This window comes from Oncorhynchus gorbuscha, linkage group LG16 (assembly GCF_021184085.1).
Source record: "Oncorhynchus gorbuscha isolate QuinsamMale2020 ecotype Even-year linkage group LG16, OgorEven_v1.0, whole genome shotgun sequence".
NCBI classification, from domain to species: Eukaryota; Metazoa; Chordata; class Actinopteri; order Salmoniformes; family Salmonidae; genus Oncorhynchus; species Oncorhynchus gorbuscha.
The window spans coordinates 15,135,288-15,154,182 of record NC_060188.1 but is presented as its reverse complement, the minus strand read 5'-3'; the positions used below and the strand labels follow the sequence as shown (position 1 = coordinate 15,154,182).

The 18,895-nt window shown below is 45.7% G+C and overlaps 1 protein-coding gene across 6 annotated transcripts in view; it reads right to left on the bottom strand.

Moving 5' to 3' along the window:
• Nucleotides 1-18,895, bottom strand: part of LOC124000085 (RNA binding protein fox-1 homolog 3-like) — a 458,756-nt gene that overhangs the window by 159,777 nt on the left and 280,084 nt on the right. For 5 of the 6 annotated variants that reach the window (XM_046306204.1, XM_046306199.1, XM_046306206.1 and 2 more), the window contains one exon: nt 13,359-13,468. In XM_046306204.1, coding sequence (XP_046162160.1) covers nt 13,359-13,468 — 110 coding nt within the window. Of the gene's footprint in view, nt 1-12,972; nt 13,082-13,358; nt 13,469-18,895 lie in introns of all 6 variants that reach the window. The other variant, XM_046306207.1, reaches the window with a different exon arrangement.

The following is an 18,895-nucleotide window of genomic DNA, read 5'->3' as shown; positions in this document are numbered from 1 at the left end:
AGCAGGACGCACAGGACATACTCCGAACACCCGACAAGGCCAACAACCTAGTTATTGGCAAGAAGAAGAGACGCAGGTACAGAGGACACAGAGGTGACTCGTAAGGATCCGCAGAAGGCGAGTGGAAAAGCTGCCGTTACGGTCAATATTACTAGCCAACGTGCAATCATTGGACAATAAATTAGACGAGGTACAATCATGAATATCCTACCAACGGGACATCAAAAACTGTAATATCTTATGTTTCACAGAATTGTGGCTGAATGACGACATGGATATTCTGCTAACGGGATATACGCTGCACCGGCAGGATAGAACAGGACACTGTGCATATTTGTAAACAACAGCTGGTGCACGAAATCTAAGGAAGTCTCTAGATTTTGCTTGATGTAGACATCGCTTGATGTAGAGAATCCTATTATAAACTGCAGACCACACTATTTGCCAAGAGAGTTTTAATCTATATTTTTAGTGGCTGCTTATTTACCACAACAGACGGATGCTGGCACTAAGACCGCACTCAGTCGGGTGTATAAGCAAACAGTTCACCCAGAGGTGGCGCTCTTAGTGGCCGGAGACTTTAATGCAGGGAAACTTAAATCAGTTCTACCTAATTTCTATCAATGTGTTAAATGTACAACCAGAGGGAAAAAATTATAGACCACCTGTACTCCACACACAGAGACGCGTACAAAGCTCTCCCTCGCCCTCCATACGGTAAATCTGACCACAATTCTATCCTTCTGATTCCTGCTTACAAGCAAAAATTAAAGCAGGAAGCACCAGTGACTCGGTCTATAAAAAAGTGGTCAGATGAAGCAGATGCTAAACTACTGACTGTTTTGCTATGACAGACTTGAACATGTACCGGGATTCTTCAGATGGCATTGAGGAGTACACCACATCAGTCACTGGCTTTATCAATAAGTGGATCGAGGACGTCATTCCCACAGTGACTGTACGTACATACCCCAACCAGAAGCCATGGATTTCAGGCAACATTCGCACTAAGCTAAAGGGTAGAGCTGCCACTTTCAAGGTGCGGGACTCTAACCCGGAAGCTTATAAGAATTCCTGCTATGCCCTCTGAAGAACCATCAAACAGGCAAAGCGTCAATACAGGGCTAAGATTGAATCGTACTACACCGACTCTGACGCTCGTCTTATGTGGCAGGGCTTTACAGACTACAAAGGGAAGCAGAGCCGCGAGCTGCCCAGTGACACAAGCCTACCACAATCCTACCAGACAAGCTAAATCACTTCTATGCTCGCTTTGAGGCAAGCAACACTAAGGCATGCATGAGAGCATCAGCTGCTCCGGACGACTGTGTGATCACGCTCTCCGTAGCCGACATGAGTGAGACCTATAAACAGACGGCCTGATTACCAGGACGTGTGCTCCGGGCACGTGCTGACCAAGTTCGTAATACCAATATGTTTCAAACAGACCACCATAGTCCCAGTGCCCGAGAAAACTAAGGTAACCTGCCTAAATGAATACAGACCTGTAGCAGTCACATCCATAGCCATGAAGTGCTTTGAAAGGCTGGAAATAGCTCACATCAACACCATCATCCCAGAAACCCTAGACCCACTCCCATTTGCATACCACCCACACAGACCCACAGATGATGCAATCTCTATTGTACGCCCACTGCCCTTTCCCACCTGGACAAAAGGAACACCTACATGAGAATGCTATTCAATGACTACAGCTCAGCGTTCCACACCATAGTGCCATCACAGACAGCTCATCACTAAGCTAAGGATCCTGGGACTTCCTGATGGGCCGCCCCAGGTGGTGAGGGTAGGTAGCAACACATCTGGCACGCTGATCCTCAACACTGGAGCCCCTCAGGGGTGTGTGCTCAGTCCCCTCCTGTACTCCCTGTTCACCCATGTCTGCGTGGCCAGGCATGACTCCAACACCATCATTAAGTTTGCAGACAACACAACAGTGTTGACAATGACGAGACAGCCTATAGGGAGGAGGTCAGAGACCTGGCCGGGTGATGCCAGAATAACAACCTATCCGTCAACGTAACCAAGACAAAGGCGATGATTGTGGACTACAGGAAAAGGAGTTGCGAGTACTCCCCCATTCTCATCGACGGGGCTGTAGTGGAGCATGTTGAGAGCTTCAAGTTCCTTGGTGTCCACACCACCAAGAAACTAGAATGGTCCAAACACCAAGACAGTCGTGAAGAGGGCACGACAAAGCCTATTCCCCTTCAGGAAACTAAACAGATTTGGCATGGGTCCTCAGATCCTCAAAAGGTTCTACAACTACAACATTGAGAGCATCCTGACTGGTTGCATCACTGCCTGGTATGGCAACTGCTCGGCCTCCGACGGCGAGGCACTACAGAGGGTAGTGCGTACGGCCCAGTACATCACTGGAACTAAGCTGCTTGCCATCCAGGACCTCTACACCAGGTGTCAGAGGAAGGCCCTAAAACTTGTCAAAGACCCAGCCACCCCAGTCAAAGACTGTTCTCTCTACTACCGCATGGCAGGCGGTATAGGAGCGCCAAGTCTAGGACCAAAAGGATTCTCAACAATTTTTACCCTTAAGCCATAAGACTCCTGAACTGGCTACCCAGGCTATTTGCATTGTGTGCCAACCCCAACCCCTCTTTTACACTGCTGTTACTCTCTGTTTATCATATATGCATAGTCACTTTAACTATACATTCATGTACATACTACCTCAATTAGGACTATCTGCATTGTGTCCCTGTAACGCCCTGATCCTGTTTATGTCTCTATTTTTTCTCTCCCTCACGACGCCAGGACAGCGGAGTCAATCACCACCTTCCGGAGACACCTGAAACCCCACCTCTTTAAGGAATACCTAGGATAGGATAAGTAATCCCTCTCACCCCCCCCTTTAAGATTTAGATGCACTATTGTAAAGTGACTGTTCCACTGGATGTCATAAGGTGAATGCACCAATTTGTAAGTCGCTCTGGATAAGAGCGTCTGCTAAATGACTTAAATGTAAATGTAATTTTGGGTTTGGTCAGAGTGAGAGTTGGGGTGGGTATTCTATACTCTATTATTTGTATTTCTATGTTTTGGCCGGGTAGGGTTCTCAATAAGGGACAGCTGTCTATTGTTGCCTCAGATTGAGAACCATACTTAGGTAGCCCATTTTCCACCTGTCCTTGTGGGAAGTTGACTTTGTTTAGGGTACATAGCCTTTAGCTTCACGGTTTGTTTTTGTAGTGTTTATTGTTTTGTTCGGTGTCTTTTTTCCCAAAGAAAAATAGAAATGTACGCTCACAACGCTGCACCTTGGTCCAGTTCTTTCAACAGCCGTGACAGTCCCGGCACCCGCCACCTGCCAACCTCCCTTTTATGCTGCTGCTACTCTCTGTCTATCACATATGCATAGTCACTTTAACCATACCTACATGTACAAACTACCTCAATCAGCCCGACTAACCGGTGCCTGTATATAGTCTCGCTCGCTACTGTTATAGCCTCGCTACTGTATATAGCCTCGCTACTGTATATAGTCTCGCTACTGTTATAGCCTCGCTACTGTATATAGCCTCGCTACTGTATATAGCCTCGATACTGTTATAGCCTCGCTACTGTATATAGCCTCGCTACTGTATATAGCCTCGCTACTGTTATAGCCTCGCTACTGTTATAGTCTCCCTACTGTATATAGCCTCGCTACTGTATATAGCCTCGCTATTGTTATAGCCTCGCTACTGTATATAGCCTCGCTACTGTATATAGCCTCGCTATTGTTATAGCCTCGCTACTGTTATAGTCTCGCTATTATAGCCTCGCTACTGTTATAGCCTCGCTACTGTTATAGCCTCGCTACTGTTATAGCCTCGCTACTGTTATAGCCTCGCTACTGTATATAGCCTTGCTACTGTATATAGCCTTGCTACTGTATATAGCCTCGCTACTGTTATAGCCTCGCTACTGTTATAGCCTCGCTACTGTATATAGCCTTGCTACTGTATATAGCCTTGCTACTGTATATAGTCTTGCTACTGTATATAGCCTCGCTACTGTATATAGTCTCGCTACTGTTATAGCCTCGCTACTGTATATAGCCTCGCTACTGTATATAGCCTCGATACTGTTATAGCCTCGCTACTGTATATAGCCTCGCTATTGTTATAGCCTCGCTACTGTATATAGCCTCGCTACTGTTATAGCCTCGCTACTGTTATAGTCTCGCTACTGTATATAGTCTCGCTACTGTATATAGCATCGATACTGTTATAGCCTCACTACTGTATATAGCCTCGCTATTGTTATAGCCTCGCTACTGTATATAGCCTCACTACTGTTATAGCCTCGCTACTGTTATAGTCTCCCTACTGTATATAGCCTCGCTACTGTATATAGCCTCGCTATTGTTATAGCCTCGCTACTGTATATAGCCTCGCTACTGTATATAGCCTCGCTATTGTTATAGCCTCGCAAATGTTATAGTCTCGCTACTATTATAGCCTCGCTACTGTATATAGTCTCGCTACTGTTATAGCCTCGCTACTGTATATAGCCTCGCTACTGTATATAGCCTCGCTACTGTTATAGCCTCGCTACTGTTATAGCCTCGCTACTGTATATAGTCTCGCTACTGTTATAGCCTCGCTACTGTATATAGCCTCGCTACTGTATATAGCCTCGATACTGTTATAGACTCGCTACTGTATATAGCCTCGCTATTGTTATAGCCTCGCTACTGTATATAGCCTCGCTACTGTTATAGCCTCGCTACTGTTATAGTCTCGCTACTGTATATAGCCTTGCTACTGTATATAGCCTCGCTACTGTATATAGCCTCGCTATTGTTATAGCCTCGCTACTGTTATAGTCTCGCTACTGTTATAGCCTCGCTACTGTATATAGTCTCGCTACTGTTATAGCCTCGCTACTGTTATAGCCTCGCTACTGTTATAGCCTCGCTACTGTATATAGCCTCGCTACTGTATATAGCCTCACTACTGTATATAGTCTCGCTACTGTTATAGCCTCGCTACTGTATATAGCCTCGCTACTGTATATAGCCTCGATACTGTTATAGCCTCACTACTGTATATAGCCTCGCTATTGTTATAGCCTCGCTACTGTATATAGCCTCACTACTGTTATAGCCTCGCTACTGTTATAGTCTCCCTACTGTATATAGCCTCGCTACTGTATATAGCCTCGCTATTGTTATAGCCTCGCTACTGTATATAGCCTCGCTACTGTATATAGCCTCGCTATTGTTATAGCCTCGCAAATGTTATAGTCTCGCTACTATTATAGCCTCGCTACTGTATATAGTCTCGCTACTGTTATAGCCTCGCTACTGTATATAGCCTCGCTACTGTATATAGCCTCGCTACTGTTATAGCCTCGCTACTGTTATAGCCTCGCTACTGTATATAACCTTGCTACTGTATATAGCCTTGCTACTGTTATAGCCTCGCTACTGTTATAGCCTCGCTACTGTATATAGCCTCGCTACTGTATATAGCCTTGCTACTGTATATAGCCTTGCTACTGTATATAGCCTTGCTACTGTATATAGCCTCGCTACTGTATATAGTCTCGCTACTGTTATAGCCTCGCTACTGTATATAGCCTCGCTACTGTATATAGCCTCGATACTGTTATAGCCTCACTACTGTATATAGCCTCGCTATTGTTATAATCTCGCTACTGTATATAGCCTTGCTACTGTATATAGCCTTGCTACTGTATATAGCCTGGCTACTGTATATAGCCTTGCTACTGTATATAGCCTTGCTACTGTATATAGCCTGGCTACTGTATATAGCCTTGCTACTGTATATAGCCTTGTTACTGTTATATCCTCGCTACTGTATATAGCCTTGCTACTGTATATAGCCTGGCTACTGTATATAGCCTTGCTACTGTATATAGCCTTGCTACTGTATATAGCCTTGCTACTGTATATAGCCTGGCTACTGTATATAGCCTTGCTACTGTATATAGCCTGGCTACTGTATGTAGCCTTGCTACTGTATATAGCCTTGCTACTGTATATAGCCTTGCTACTGTATATAGCCTGGCTACTGTATGTAGCCTTGCTACTGTATATAGCCTTGCTACTGTATATAGCCTGGCTACTGTATGTAGCCTTGCTACTGTATATAGCCTTGCTACTGTATATAGCCTTGCTACTGTATATAGCCTGGCTACTGTATGTAGCCTTGCTACTGTATATAGCCTTGCTACTGTATATAGCCTTGCTACTGTATGTAGCCTTGCTACTGTATATAGCCTTGCTACTGTATATAGCCTGGCTACTGTATATAGCCTCGCTACTGTATATAGCCTGGCTACTGTATGTAGCCTTGCTACTGTATATAGCCTTGCTACTGTATATAGCCTGGCTACTGTATATAGCCTGGCTACTGTATATAACCTCGCTACTGTATATAGCCTGGCTACTGTATATAGCCTTGCTACTGTATATAGCCTTGCTACTGTATATAGCCTTGCTACTCTATATAGCCTGGCTACTGTATGTAGCCTTGCTACTGTATGTAGCCTTGCTACTGTATATAGCCTTGCTACTGTATGTAGCCTTGCTACTGTATATAGCCTTGCTACTGTATGTAGCCTTGCTACTGTATATAGCCTTGCTACTGTATATAGCCTTGCTACTGTTATTTTTCACTCTCTTTTTTGCTGTTGTTTTATTTCTTTACTTATCTATTGTTCACCTTTTGTTTTACTTAAAAACTGCACTGTTGGTTAGAGCCTGTAAGTAAGCATTTCACTGTAACAGGTACACCTGCTGTATTTGGCCAAGAACAATAGATACACCATTTCAGTGCATTAAACCCCTTTTAAAAGGTAAGTGAAAGCCACCTCTCTGACAGGTAGACTGTTTGATGTCTTTGTCACTTCCTCATCCTTCAAAGGCTTCAGCTCAGCACACGCCACCATGCTCTGAATCATTTACTGTGCTCTCTCTCTCTGTGTGTGTGTGTGTGTGTGTGTGTGTGTGTGTGTGTGTGTGTGTGTGTGTGTGTGTGTGTGTGAATAATAATATATGCCATTTAGCGGACTTACAGTCATGTGTGCATACATTCTACGTATGGGTGGTCCCGGGAATCGAACCCACTACCCTGGCGTTACAAGCGCCATGCTCTACCAACTGAGCTACAGAAGGACCACGAAGGACCATGTGTGTGTGTGTGTGTGTGTGTGTGTGTGTGTGTGTGTGTGTGTGTGTGTGTGTGTGTGTGTGTGTGTGTGTGTGTGTGTGTGTGTGTGTGTGTGTGTGTGTGTGTGTGTGTGTGTGTGTGTGTTGGTTTATATTGTAGTGTCTGTGTTTTGTGTCTGTGAGTGCTTTCAGTTGACTTTTTGGACATATTTTCATATTCTATCAGCAAAGTTGCAGGAAACGTATTTCTATACTGTAAACTTATTTTTTCTACAACATCCCTTGTTATGTACCCTAATGTGTTGTTGTTACTTTTACATACCATGCTGACTTCTTGTGGTGACCACATTGGACCACACCCATACAGACAATAGGATGCCAATTGGACACATGGTGTGGCAAACTGTTGGAAACACACACTTGGAGAGAAAATGATCTCCAGCATTGTGTTTGCCCTGGAGCCACAATATTTGGTTCATAGTTCTCTCATGAGGATGGCTCTGGAATCCCTTCACTTCCACAGTTTTGGATTCCTGCCATTTTGGTAACAGAGCCGACTCATATACAGTCATGGTTCTTAACGGACAGAAGCATGATAGATCTATCCAATTGTAAAGATACATGATAGCGTTGAAAAGAAAATCAATTAACATATAACAAGTTACCTATCCTGAGTTTGTCAACATTTCTTATCCCTGTGTGACATTACTGAAAGCCTGTATGCCAACTGACATCAGCAGATTTACATCCAAGTCTAAACCTGTCATGTTTGTCATTTATTATCATGTCTTGTCCCTGTGCTCCCCATTCTATTCGTTTCCCTCTGCTGGTCTTATTAGGTTCTTTCCCTCTTTCTATCCCTCTCTCTCCCCCTCCCTCTCTCACTCTCTCGCTCTCTCTTCTCTCTATCGTTCCGTTCCTGCTCCCAGCTGTTCCTATTCCCCTAATCATCATTTAGTCTTCCCACACCTGTTCCCGATCCTTTCCCCTGATTGGAGTCCCTATTTATTCCTTTGTGTTCCGTTCCTGTCCCGTCGGTTCCTTGTTTTGTATTCACCATGCTGTGATTGCGTTTCGCCCTGTCCTGTCGTGTTTTTGCTGTGATTGTGTATCGCCCTGTCCTGTCGTGTTTTTTGCCTTCATCAGATGCTGCGTGTGAGCAGGTGTCTCTGTCAACTACGGCCTGCGCCTAAGCGACCTGCAGTCTGTGGCCGCTTCTCCAGTTAACAGACTAGAGGATTTCTGTTATTCCCTGTTTGGACTTAAATAAACTCTGTTTCTGTTAAGTCGCTTTTGGGTCCTCTTTCACCTGCATGACAGAAGGAACCGACCAAGGAATGGACCCAGCGACTTCAGACGCTCGTTACACTGCCGTCAAGATCCAAGGAGCCATGCTCGGCAGACACGAGCAGGAATTGTCTGCTGCTCGCCATGCCGTGGAGAACCTGGCCGCTCAGGTTTCCGACCTCTCTGGACAGTTCCAGAGTCTACGTCTCGTGCCACCTGTTACTTCCTGGCCTGCCGAGCCTCCAGAACCTAGGGTTAATAACCCACCTTGCTACTCCGGGCAGCCCACTGAGTGCCGCTCCTTTCTCACGCAGTGTGAGATTGTGTTCTCTCTCCAACCCAACACATACTCTAGAGAGAGAGCTCGGGTTGCTTACGTCATTTCTCTCCTTACTGGCCGGGCTCGAGAATGGGGCACAGCTATCTGGGAGGCAAGGGCTGATTGCTCTAACAAGTTCCAGAACTTTAAAGAGGAGATGATTCGGGTTTTTGACCGTTCAGTTTTTGGTAGGGAGGCTTCAGGGCCCTGGCTTCCTTATGCCAAGGTGAACGGTCCATAACGGATTATTCTATTGAGTTTCGCACTCTTGCTGCCTCTAGTGAGTGGAACGACGTGCGCTGCTCGCTCGTTTTCTGGAGGGACTCCACGCAGTGGTTAAGGATGAGATTCTCTCCCGGGAGGTTCCTTCAGATGTGGATTTGATTGCTCTCGCCATCCGCATAGAACGACGGGTAGATATTCGTCACCGGGCTCGTGGAAGAGAGCTCGCATCAACGGTGTTTCCTGCTCCGCATCGCAACCATCTCCCTCCTCTGGCTTTGAGACTGAGCCCATGCAGCTGGGAGGGATTCGCATCTCGACTAAGGAGAGGGAACGGAGGATCACCAACCGCCTGTGCCTCTATTGCGGAGTTGATGGACATTTTGTTAATTCATGTCCAGTAAGAGGCCAGAGCCCATCAGTAAGCGGAGGGCTACTGGTGAGCGCTACTACTCTGGTCTCTTCATCTAGATCTTGTACTACTATGTCGGTCCATCTACGCTGGAGCAATGCTACATGCAGTGCCTTGATTGACTCTGGGGCTGAGGGTTGTTTCATGGAAAGCATGGGTTCGGAAACATAACATTCCTTTCAGACCGTTAGACAAGCCTACGCCCATGTTTGCCTTAGATGGTAGTCATCTTCCCAGTATCAAATTTGAGACACTACCTTTAACTCTCACAGTATCTGGTAAACAGTGAGACTATTTCTTTTTGATTTTCCGTTCACCGTTTACACCTGTTGTTTTGGGTCATCCCTGGCTAGTATGTCATAATCCTTCTATTAATTGGTCTAGTAATTCTATCCTATCCTGGAACGTTTCTTGTCATGTGAAGTGTTTAATGTCTGCCATCCCTCCCGTTTCTTCTGTCCCTACTTCTCAGGAGGAACCTGGCGATTTGACAGGAGTGCCGGAGGAATATCATGATCTGCGCACGGTCTTCAGTCGGTCCCGAGCCAACTCCCTTCCTCCTCACCGGTCGTATGATTGTAGTATTGATCTCCTTCCGGGGACCACTCCTCCTCGAGGTAGACTATACTCTCTGTCGGCTCCCGAATGAGGCTCTCGAGGATTATTTGTCTGTGTCTCTTGACGCCGGTACCATAGTGCCTTCTTCTTCTCCGGCCGGGGCGGGGTTCTTTGTTAAGAAGAAGGACTGTACTCTGCGCCCCTGCGTGGATTATCGAGGGCTGAATGACATAACGGTTAAGAATGTTATCCGCTTCCCCTTATGTCATCAGTCTTGTTGCAGGGAGCCAGGTGCTTTACTAAGTTGGACCTTCGTAACGCTTACCATCTCGTTCGCATCAGAGAGGGGGAAGTGGAAAAACACTCCGTTAGGGCATTTTGAGTACCGGGTTCTGCCGTTCGGTCTCGCCAATGCGCCAGCTGTTTTTCAGGCATTAGTTAATGATGTTCTGAGAGACATGCTGAACATCTTTGTTTTTGTCTATCTTGACGATATCCTGATTTTTTCTCCGTCACTCGAGATTCATGTTCAGCACGTTCGACGTGTTCTACAGCGCCTTTTAGAGAATTGTCTCTACGTAAAGGCTGAGAAGTGCTCTTTTCATGTCTCCTCCGTTACTTTTCTCGGTTCCGTTATTTCCGCTGAAGGCATTCAGATGGATTCCGCTAAGGTCCAAGCTGTCAGTGATTGGCCCGTTCCAAGGTCACGTGTCGAGTTGCAGCGCTTTTAGGTTTCGCTAATTTCTATCGGCGTTTCATTCGTAATTTCGGTCAAGTTGCTGCCCCTCTCACAGCTCTTACTTCTGTCAAGACGTGTTTTAAGTGGTCCGGTTCCGCCCAGGGAGCTTTTGATCTTCTAAAAGAACGTTTTACGTCCGCTCCTATCCTCGAGGACTCCTGACGTCACTAGACAATTCATTGTCGAGGTTGACGCTTCAGAGGTAGGCGTGGGAGCCATTCTATCCCAGCGCTTCCAGTCTGACTAAGGTTCATCCTTGCGCTTAATCGCCTATCGCCATCTGAGCGCAACTATGATGTGGGTAACCGTGAACTGCTCGCCATCCGCTTAGCCCCAGGCGAATGGCGACAGTGGTTGGAGGGGGCGACTGTTCCTTTTGTCGTTTGGACAGACCATAAGAACCTTGAGTACATCCGTTCTGCCAAACGACTTAATGCCCGTCAAGCTCGTTGGGCGTTGTTTTTCGCTCGTTTCGAGTTTGTGATTTCTTACCGTCCGGGTAGCAAGAACACCAAGCCTGATGCCTTATCCCGTCTGTTTAGTTCTTCTGTGGCTTCTACTGATCCCGAGGGGATTCTTCCTTATGGGCGTGTTGTCGGGTTAACAGTCTGGGGAATTGAAAGACAGGTTAAAAAGCACTCACGCACACTGCGTCGCCGCGCTTGTCCTAGTAACCTCCTTTTCGTTCCTGTTTCCACTGTCTGGCTGTTCTTCAGTGGGCTCACTCTGCCAAGTTAGCTGGTCATCCCGGTGTTCGAGGCACTCTTGCGTCTATTCGCCAGCGCTTTTGGTGGCCGACTCAGGAGCGTGACACGCGCCGTTTCGTGGCTGCTTGTTCGGACTGCGCGCAGACTAAGTCGGGTAACTCTCCTCCTGCCGGTCGTCTCAGACCGCTCCCCATTCCTTCTCGACCATGGTCTCACATCGCCTTAGACTTCATTACTGGTCTGCCTTTGTCTGCGGGGAAGACTGTGAGAGCCGCCAATAAACGCAGGATTAAGAGTCCAAGGTATTGTTGCGGCCAGAGAGTGTGGCTTTCCACTCGCAACCTTCCTCTTACGACAGCTTCTCGTAAGTTGACTCCGCGGTTCATTGGTCCGTTCCGTGTCTCCCAGGTCGTCAATCCTGTCGCTGTGCGACTGCTTCTTCCGCGACATCTTCGTCGCGTCCATCCTGTCTTCCATGTCTCCTGTGTTAAGCCCTTTCTTCGCACCCCCGTTCGTCTTCCCTCCCCCTCCCGTCCTTGTCGAGAGCGCACCTATTTACAAGGTACATAAGATCATGGACATGCGTTCTCGGGGACGGGGTCACCAATACTTAGTGGATTGGGAGGGTTACGGTCCTGAGGAGAGGAGTTGGGTTCCGTCTCGGGACGTGCTGGACCGTTCACTCATCGATGATTTCCTCCGTTGCCGCCAGGATTCTCCTCGAGTGCGCCAGGAGGCGCTCGGTGAGTGGGGGGTACTGTCATGTTTGTCATTTATTATCATGTCTTGTCCCTGTGCTCCCCATTCTATTCGTTTCCCTCTGCTGGTCTTATTAGGTTCTTTCCCTCTTTCTATCCCTCTCTCTCCCCCTCCCTCTCTCACTCTCTCGCTCTCTCTTCTCTCTATCGTTCCGTTCCTGCTCCCAGCTGTTCCTATTCCCCTAATCATCATTTAGTCTTCCCACACCTGTTCCCGATCCTTTCCCCTGATTGGAGTCCCTATTTATTCCTTTGTGTTCCGTTCCTGTCCCGTCGGTTCCTTGTTTTGTATTCACCATGCTGTGATTGCGTTTCGCCCTGTCCTGTCGTGTTTTTGCTGTGATTGTGTATCGCCCTGTCCTGTCGTGTTTTTTGCCTTCATCAGATGCTGCGTGTGAGCAGGTGTCTCTGTCAACTACGGCCTGCGCCTGGCGACCTGCAGTCTGTGGCCGCTTCTCCAGTTATTCCCCTCTACAGACTAGAGGATTTCTGTTATTCCCTGTTTGGACTTAAATAAACTCTGTTTCTGTTAAGTCGCTTTTGGGTCCTCTTTCACCTGCATGACAAAACCAACATGAAATGTCCTTTTGACAGAACGGGTAAATACTTAACATTCATTCTTAACCCAAGTATCAACTTGTACTCTCAAGCCCTTAATTATAATCCTGTAATTTTCATTTAGGCTGTCTGCATGAAACTACATTTCATGAATTATTTAGCTGGTTATGCTCTTTTCCCAAAGGAAACTAGACTCTCTCTCTCTGTAAGAACCTGAAAGGCAGAGAAAAAGAAGAACCACATATGCCCTCACCTCTGTATCTAGGGCCAGAGAGGAACGTAGGAGACTTTGTTGACGTCTATCACTTGTAGTCACATGGGGCTTTCTTAGCTTCAGCTCAAACCTTTAGAGGAACCAAAGCCTTTCAAAAGAATGAAATACAACACATGGCTTAGATGTGGCGGGGATTCCTTGACTTAAAACTTACTGTGCAGGACTTTCATATCGTGGAGCATATAACAACTTCAGATAACAAGATGTCAACAGTAGGGGCATCAAACCCAGCCACAAGAGACTGCAGGCAGAGATTCATCCACCTGAATTCTCCGCTGCACCACGGAGCCACGTGAGGCGCTCAGTACAAAATGGAGGTAAGTGTGAGAAGTAAGTGTGATGTGAGGGGCCAGAGCTGCTCTTACCAGTCTCGTGAAGAGGGGAACTCCTAAATGCCAGAGGTGCTCGTTGAGCAGCCCACTGTACACCACGTTCCCGAAGACAGCAATACTTCCTGATTTAGACAACGTGTTTCCTACAGGGACACAAACAGAGAGGAGAGAAAACACAGAGTCATTCAAATGGACTACACTACACTCCAGCAATGTACTAGGCTTTATTAGCAAGATTGAAAAATTAAATCATAGGAAATCATTGCACAGCCACAGGAATTGAAATAAAAGAAAGAAATAAGAAATATAATAGAGAGCACCACATTGATTGTTGTGAATATTGATTTCAGAGGTTTATGATGAACAGGGAAATGTAGCTGCTGTGAAATCGATAGCACAAGTACATGTATTTCAACTGCATATGATAGAACCTCCAGCTAGCCTAATGAGATGCTTACAGTGATAACATCAGTGTGTAACGATCAGAGGTGTGCTGAAGGAGAGGTCTGTCAGAGAAAGTCTGTACAAAGCCACCCATGACTGTGCCTCATACAGTATGTTACATACAGCTCTGGCTAGTCCTTGTTCCATCAACACAGGAAGTCAAACCCCTTGACCCTCGAACTCCCGTTCCCTCCATCCTCCACCCCCCCTTAGTCACATTACCACCCCCATTAGCACACTCTCCATGTGAGGACAGTCAGACCACAACATTGGCAACCCTGTATGAGACATGTAAGCACGGCCCTCAGCCCTCCGCCTCCAGCCCTGGCCACAGTGACACGGCTGCTGTGTATGAAGAGCTTCTGCCTGGAGAGGAGAGAACCACTCTTAAGTTAGGCTCCTGCAGAAGCTGAGGAGCCAGCCAGCCCACACACTAACACTAAGGTCCCCACAACATATGATTTACACACACACACTACTACATGTCCCCAAGTATGATGAACGCAGGTCCCCATTGCAATTTCTGCACAAAACAATGCTGCAAAGGGGAGGTGGGGGAAACTGGAAGCAGTGCTGACAAGCAACACATGCATTATTTAAAAATAAAAGTAAAAAATGCCCATTAAAGTGTCAGTGGTGCTCTCGGCGGCTGGCGGTGGAGGTGGCTAGGGCGCGGTGTGTGTATTACTGTTATTAATGGGCCAGGCGTGGGGGGCATTGCTACGCTGTGATTGCTTTGCTGTTGCCATCCAGGGTTCACACAATTTTTTTCACCCATTCTTTTTCAAGAGCGTGTGTGCAAGTGTGTGTCTGTGTGTGTCTGTGAGTGAGAGAGAGAGAGAGAGAGAGAGAGAGAGAGAGAGAGAGAGAGAGAGAGAGAGAGAGAGAGAGAGGGGGAGAGAGAGAGAGAGAGAGAGAGAGAGAGAGAGAGAGAGAGAGAGAGAGAGAGAGAGAGAGAGAGAGAGAGAGAGAGAGAGATACACTGCAGGCCGGGAGCAGCATCAATGAGCTCCTACTGCTAATTAAGAGAGGGACCTTCCCCAGCGAGTAGCAGCACAAGTGCTTCTATCATCCTCTGATACAGTGTCATGTTCTTCCTAAATACAGTGGGCTGGGGATGGGGTGGACATGTTGGAAATAAGTACATAGCACTTCACTATGCAGCATGAGATAAAGGGTTACTGTTACTGACAGTAGCCCTTATTACTACAGTCAATCTTTAACTGCCTCAGTCTCCAACACATGTTATACAGTCAACCTTTAACTGCCTCAGTCTCCAGCACATGTTATACAGTCAACCTTTAACTGCCTCAGTCTCCAGCACATGTTATACAGTCAACCTTTAACTGCCTCAGTCTCCAGCACATGTTATACAGTCAACCTTTAACTGCCTCAGTCTCCAGCACATGTTACAGTCAACCTTTAACTGCCTCAGTCTCCAACATATGTTATACAGTCAACCTTTAACTGCCTCAGTCTCCAACACATGTTACAGTCAACCTTTAACTGCCTCAGTCTCCAACACATGTTACAGTCAACCTTTAACTGCCTCAGTCTCCAACATATGTTACAATCAAAATTGAACTGCCTCAGTCTCCAACACATGTTACAGTCATACCTTTAACTGCCTCAGTCTCCAACACATGTTACAGTCATACCTTTAACTGCCTCAGTCTCCAGCACATGTTACAGTTAACCTTTAACTGCCTCAGTCTCCAACATATGTTACAATCAAACTTTAACTGCCTCAGTCTGCAAAACATGTTACAGTCATACCTTTAACTGCCTCAGTCTCCAGCACATGTTACAGTTAACCTTTAACTGCCTCAGTCTCCAACATATGTTACAATCAAACTTTAACTGCCTCAGTCTGCAAAACATGTTACAGTCATACCTTTAACTGCCTCAGTCTGCAAAACATGTTACAGTCATACCTTTAACTGCCTCAGTCTCCAACACATGTTACAGTTAACCTTTAACTGCCTCAGTCTCCAGCACATGTTACAGTTAACCTTTAACTGCCTCAGTCTCCAACACATGTTACAGTTAACCTTTAACTGCCTCAGTCTCCAACATATGTTACAATCAAACTTTAACTGCCTCAGTCTCCAACACATGTTACAGTCATACCTTTAACTGCCTCAGTCTCCAACACATGTTACAGTCATACCTTTAACTGCCTCAGTCTCCAGCACATGTTACAGTCAACCTTTAACTGCCTCAGTCTCCAACACATATTACAGTCATACCTTTAACTGCCTCAGTCTCCAAAACATGTTATACAGTCAACCTTTAACTGCCTCAGTCTGCAACACATGTTACAGTCATACCTTTAACTGCCTCAGTCTCCAACACATGTTACAGTCAACCTTTAACTGTCTCAGTCTCCAACACATGTTACAGTCATACCTTTAACTACCTCAGTCTCCAACACATGTTACAGTCAACCTTTAACTGCCTCAGTCTCCAACACATGTTACAGTCAACCTTTAACTGGCTCAGTCTCCAACACATGTTACAGTCATACCTTTAACTGCCTCAGTCTCCAACACATGTTACAGTCAACCTTTAACTGCCTCAGTCTCCAACACATGTTACACTCAACCTTTAACTGCCTCAGTCTCCAACACATGTTACAGTCATACCTTTAACTGCCTCAGTCTCCAACATATGTTACAGTCATACCTTTAACTGCCTCAGTCTCCAACACATGTTACAGTCATACCTGTAACTGCCTCAGTCTCCAACACATGTTACAGTCATACCTTTAACTGGCTCAGTCTCCAACACATGTTACAGTCATACCTTTAACTGCCTCAGTCTCCAACACATGTTACAGTCATACCTTTAACTGCCTCAGTCTCCAACACATGTTACAGTCATACCTTTAACTGCCTCAGTCTCCAACACATGTTACAGTCAACCTTTAACTGTCTCAGTCTCCAACACATGTTACAGTCATACCTTTAACTGCCTCAGTCTCCAACACATGTTACAGTCATACCTTTAACTGCCTCAGTCTCCAACACATGTTACAGTCATACCTTTAACTGCCTCAGTCTCCAACACATGTTACAGTCATACCTTTAACTGCCTCAGTCTCCAACACATGTTACAGTCATACCTTTAACTGCCTCAGTCTCCAACACATGTTACAGTCAACCTTTAACTGGCTCAGTCTCCAACACATGTTACAGTCAACCTTTAACTGCCTCAGTCTCCAACACATGTTACAGTCAACCTTTAACTGGCTCAGTCTCCAACACATGTTATACAGTCAACCTTTAACTGCCTCAGTCTCCAATACATGTTATACAGTCAACCTTTAACTGTCTCAGTCTCCAACACATGTTACAGTCATACCTTTAACTGGCTCAGTCTCCAACACATGTTACAGTCATACCTTTAACTGCCTCAGTCTCCAACACATGTTACAGTCATGCATTTAACTGCCTCAGTCTCCAACACATGTTACAGTCAACCTTTAACTGCCTCAGTCTCCAACACACGTTACAGTCATACCTTTAACTGCCTCAGTCTCCAACACATGTTACAGTCAACATTTAACTGCCTCAGTCTGCAACACATGTTACAGTCATACCTTTAACTGCCTCAGTCTGCAAAACATGTTACAGTCATACATTTAACTGCCTCAGTCTCCAACACATGTTACAGTCATACCTTTAACTGCCTCAGTCTGCAACACATGTTACAGTTAACCTTTAACTGCCTCAGTCTCCAACACATGTTACAGTCATACCTTCAACTGCCTCAGTCTCCAACACATGTTACAGTCATACCTTTAACTGCCTCAGTCTCCAACACATGTTACAGTCAACCTTTAACTGCCTCAGTCTGCAACACATGTTACAGTCAACCTTTAACTGCCTCAGTCTCCAACACATTGTACAGTCAACCTTTAACTGCCTCAGTCTCCAACACATTGTACAGTCATACCTTTGGAGTACAGAAAGATGATGTCATACTTCTCTGAGAAGAAAGAAGACGACATTGTGGTCCTGTGACCACAAAGTGTTTGGCTCTCTCCTCAGTTCTGACAGCACTTCACTACAGAGGAATTTAAAGCGTGGGGAAAATCAAGCAATCAATACAGTATCTAGCTACATATTCATAAACAGAGGAAGGTTCGAGGCAGTTTATGTCACATTCTTCTCTGAAACTGCCTCTGAAATGCAGCCAGAAAGTAAGGTGCTAAAAAAAACATTTGATTTCAACTCATAGTTCCACTATTTAAAAAGAGCATGTGGAGCATTTCTTCCATTTAATAACATGTGTTCATTCTTTAATCTGGTGACATGTGGTTATTGGTCCGTCTGTGTTAAAGAGTTGATATTCTGTTTTTGGTGCCCATGTCTTTTTTCTGTTAGGTCCTCTCAGCAGTTGTGTGCTTCTATCTTATCTGCAGACTCAACATTATCGAGGCCAACCTCTGATGAATGATTAACTGTGTGATTAAAAAGTAGAGAAGGAGGTGTGTGTGTGGGGGGGTAGGAGAGAGGCAGGCAGGGAGGGGTTGGGTTGGGTAGAAGCCTGTATCCTTTCTACATCATTGGTGTCCATCTCCACAATGTTATTATCCAGACCTTCAAATGACATTTTTCATCGCTATCTTTATATATGTTTTTGTTACATATCAGAACAGGGCATTTGACAGGAAGCTTCTAACAGAGCGTAATGGTCAAGGCACATGTGATGGTGATGTGATGGTGATGGGGTGGTGATGGGGTGGTGGGTGTTGTTTTATTAAGTGAGTGATGCCGTCTCTTCAGTGTGCCTGGCGTGATCCTCCTCTGGATCGGTATGTGACTCCCCGTTTCGTCTCAGAGTCACACACACAGAAAGACATCATGAGGGATTTGGAGCCCAACTCTTCTCTGTCAGACTACAAGCAGCATCAGCCATGTGTAGCTTACTTCAACAAATGAGGACCTAAAGAAAAATCCCCGAAAAAGGTGTACCTCTCACTGCAAACCATAGGCAGTGTAGTGGTAGTCATTTGTAGCACAATATAAAGCATTGAATGAAGTTTTAAAAAATATATACATATATATATATATATATGTCAATTGTTGTCAAAAGTGTTTGCAATAATTTAGGTGTTGGAT